Genomic DNA, 938 nt, shown 5'->3' with positions numbered 1-938 from the left:
GCTGCTGCTGCTGCTGCTGCTGCTGCTGCTGCTGCTGGTGGTCGCCGCTGCTGCAGTCAAGGTATTCACTTGTTTGTGGGTCTTCATTTTCTTCTTCTTCAATAGTAGAGAGACGAGCATTTGGATAGAGCTGTGCATGCATCTCCTTGCTGCTGCTGCTGCTGCTGCTGTTGCTGCTGCTGCTGCTGCTGCTGCTGCTGTCTGCTGCAGCAACTGAACGCACTATAGAGTAACCCAGACAGTCCAACGCCGAGGGGCGACGGTCGGGGTCGTGCTGCAGCATAGCAGCAAGAAGGTCGTTGAAACCCCGAGAGAAGCTGCACACAGCAGCAGCAGCAGCAGCAGCAGCAGCAACAGCAGCAGCAGCAGCAGCAGCAGCAGCAGCAGCAGCGGCAGAGGGGACAGCAGAGAAGGGAAGGATTAGGAGACGGAGAAAGGGAGATATAATAATATAAAAAAAGAGACAAAAAGGAGACAGATAAAAACAGAGACAAATATAAAAAAAGAGACAAATAAAAAAAAGATAAATAAAAATAAATAAACTCTATAATAAAATAAATAAATAAAAAGGAGACAAATAAAGACACAATATAGACTAATAACAACAACCCCACCACCGCCACCACCATAACAACACCACCACCACGAAAAGCAATAATAAAAAAGAAAAATAAAAAAAGAAAAAAAAAGAAAAAGAAAGAAAAAAATAATAAAAACAACAACAAGGAAAAAAAAAGACAAAGAACACCACCACCACCACCACAAACCAAAAAAAAAGAAAAAAGAAAAGACAAAGACAAAGACAGGAAGAAAAAAGACAAAGACAAGGCCAAAGACGAAGAAAAAAAAAAGACAAAGACAAAGAAGAGACAAAGACAAAGACGAAGAAAAAAAAAGACAAAGACAGCGCCAAACAAAAAAAAAAGACAAAGACAGCG

General features: G+C 41.8%; 1 protein-coding gene across 1 annotated transcript in view; it reads right to left on the bottom strand.

Annotated features, from left to right (window-relative positions):
* The window catches only part of EMH_0011340 (NEK kinase, putative), a gene marked incomplete at both ends in the record, with an annotated part of 1,259 nt that overhangs the window by 170 nt on the left and 151 nt on the right, over window positions 1-938 (bottom strand). Inside the window, one exon of the mRNA XM_013499250.1 lies at window positions 3-317. Within this exon, the coding sequence (XP_013354704.1) occupies window positions 3-317 (315 nt within the window). The remainder of the gene's footprint in view (window positions 1-2; window positions 318-938) is intronic.

This window comes from Eimeria mitis, genomic scaffold, assembly GCF_000499745.2.
Source record: "Eimeria mitis Houghton genomic scaffold, Emh_scaff414, whole genome shotgun sequence".
NCBI lineage: Eukaryota > Apicomplexa > Conoidasida > Eucoccidiorida > Eimeriidae > Eimeria > Eimeria mitis.
This window is presented reverse-complemented; position numbering and strand designations above follow the sequence as displayed.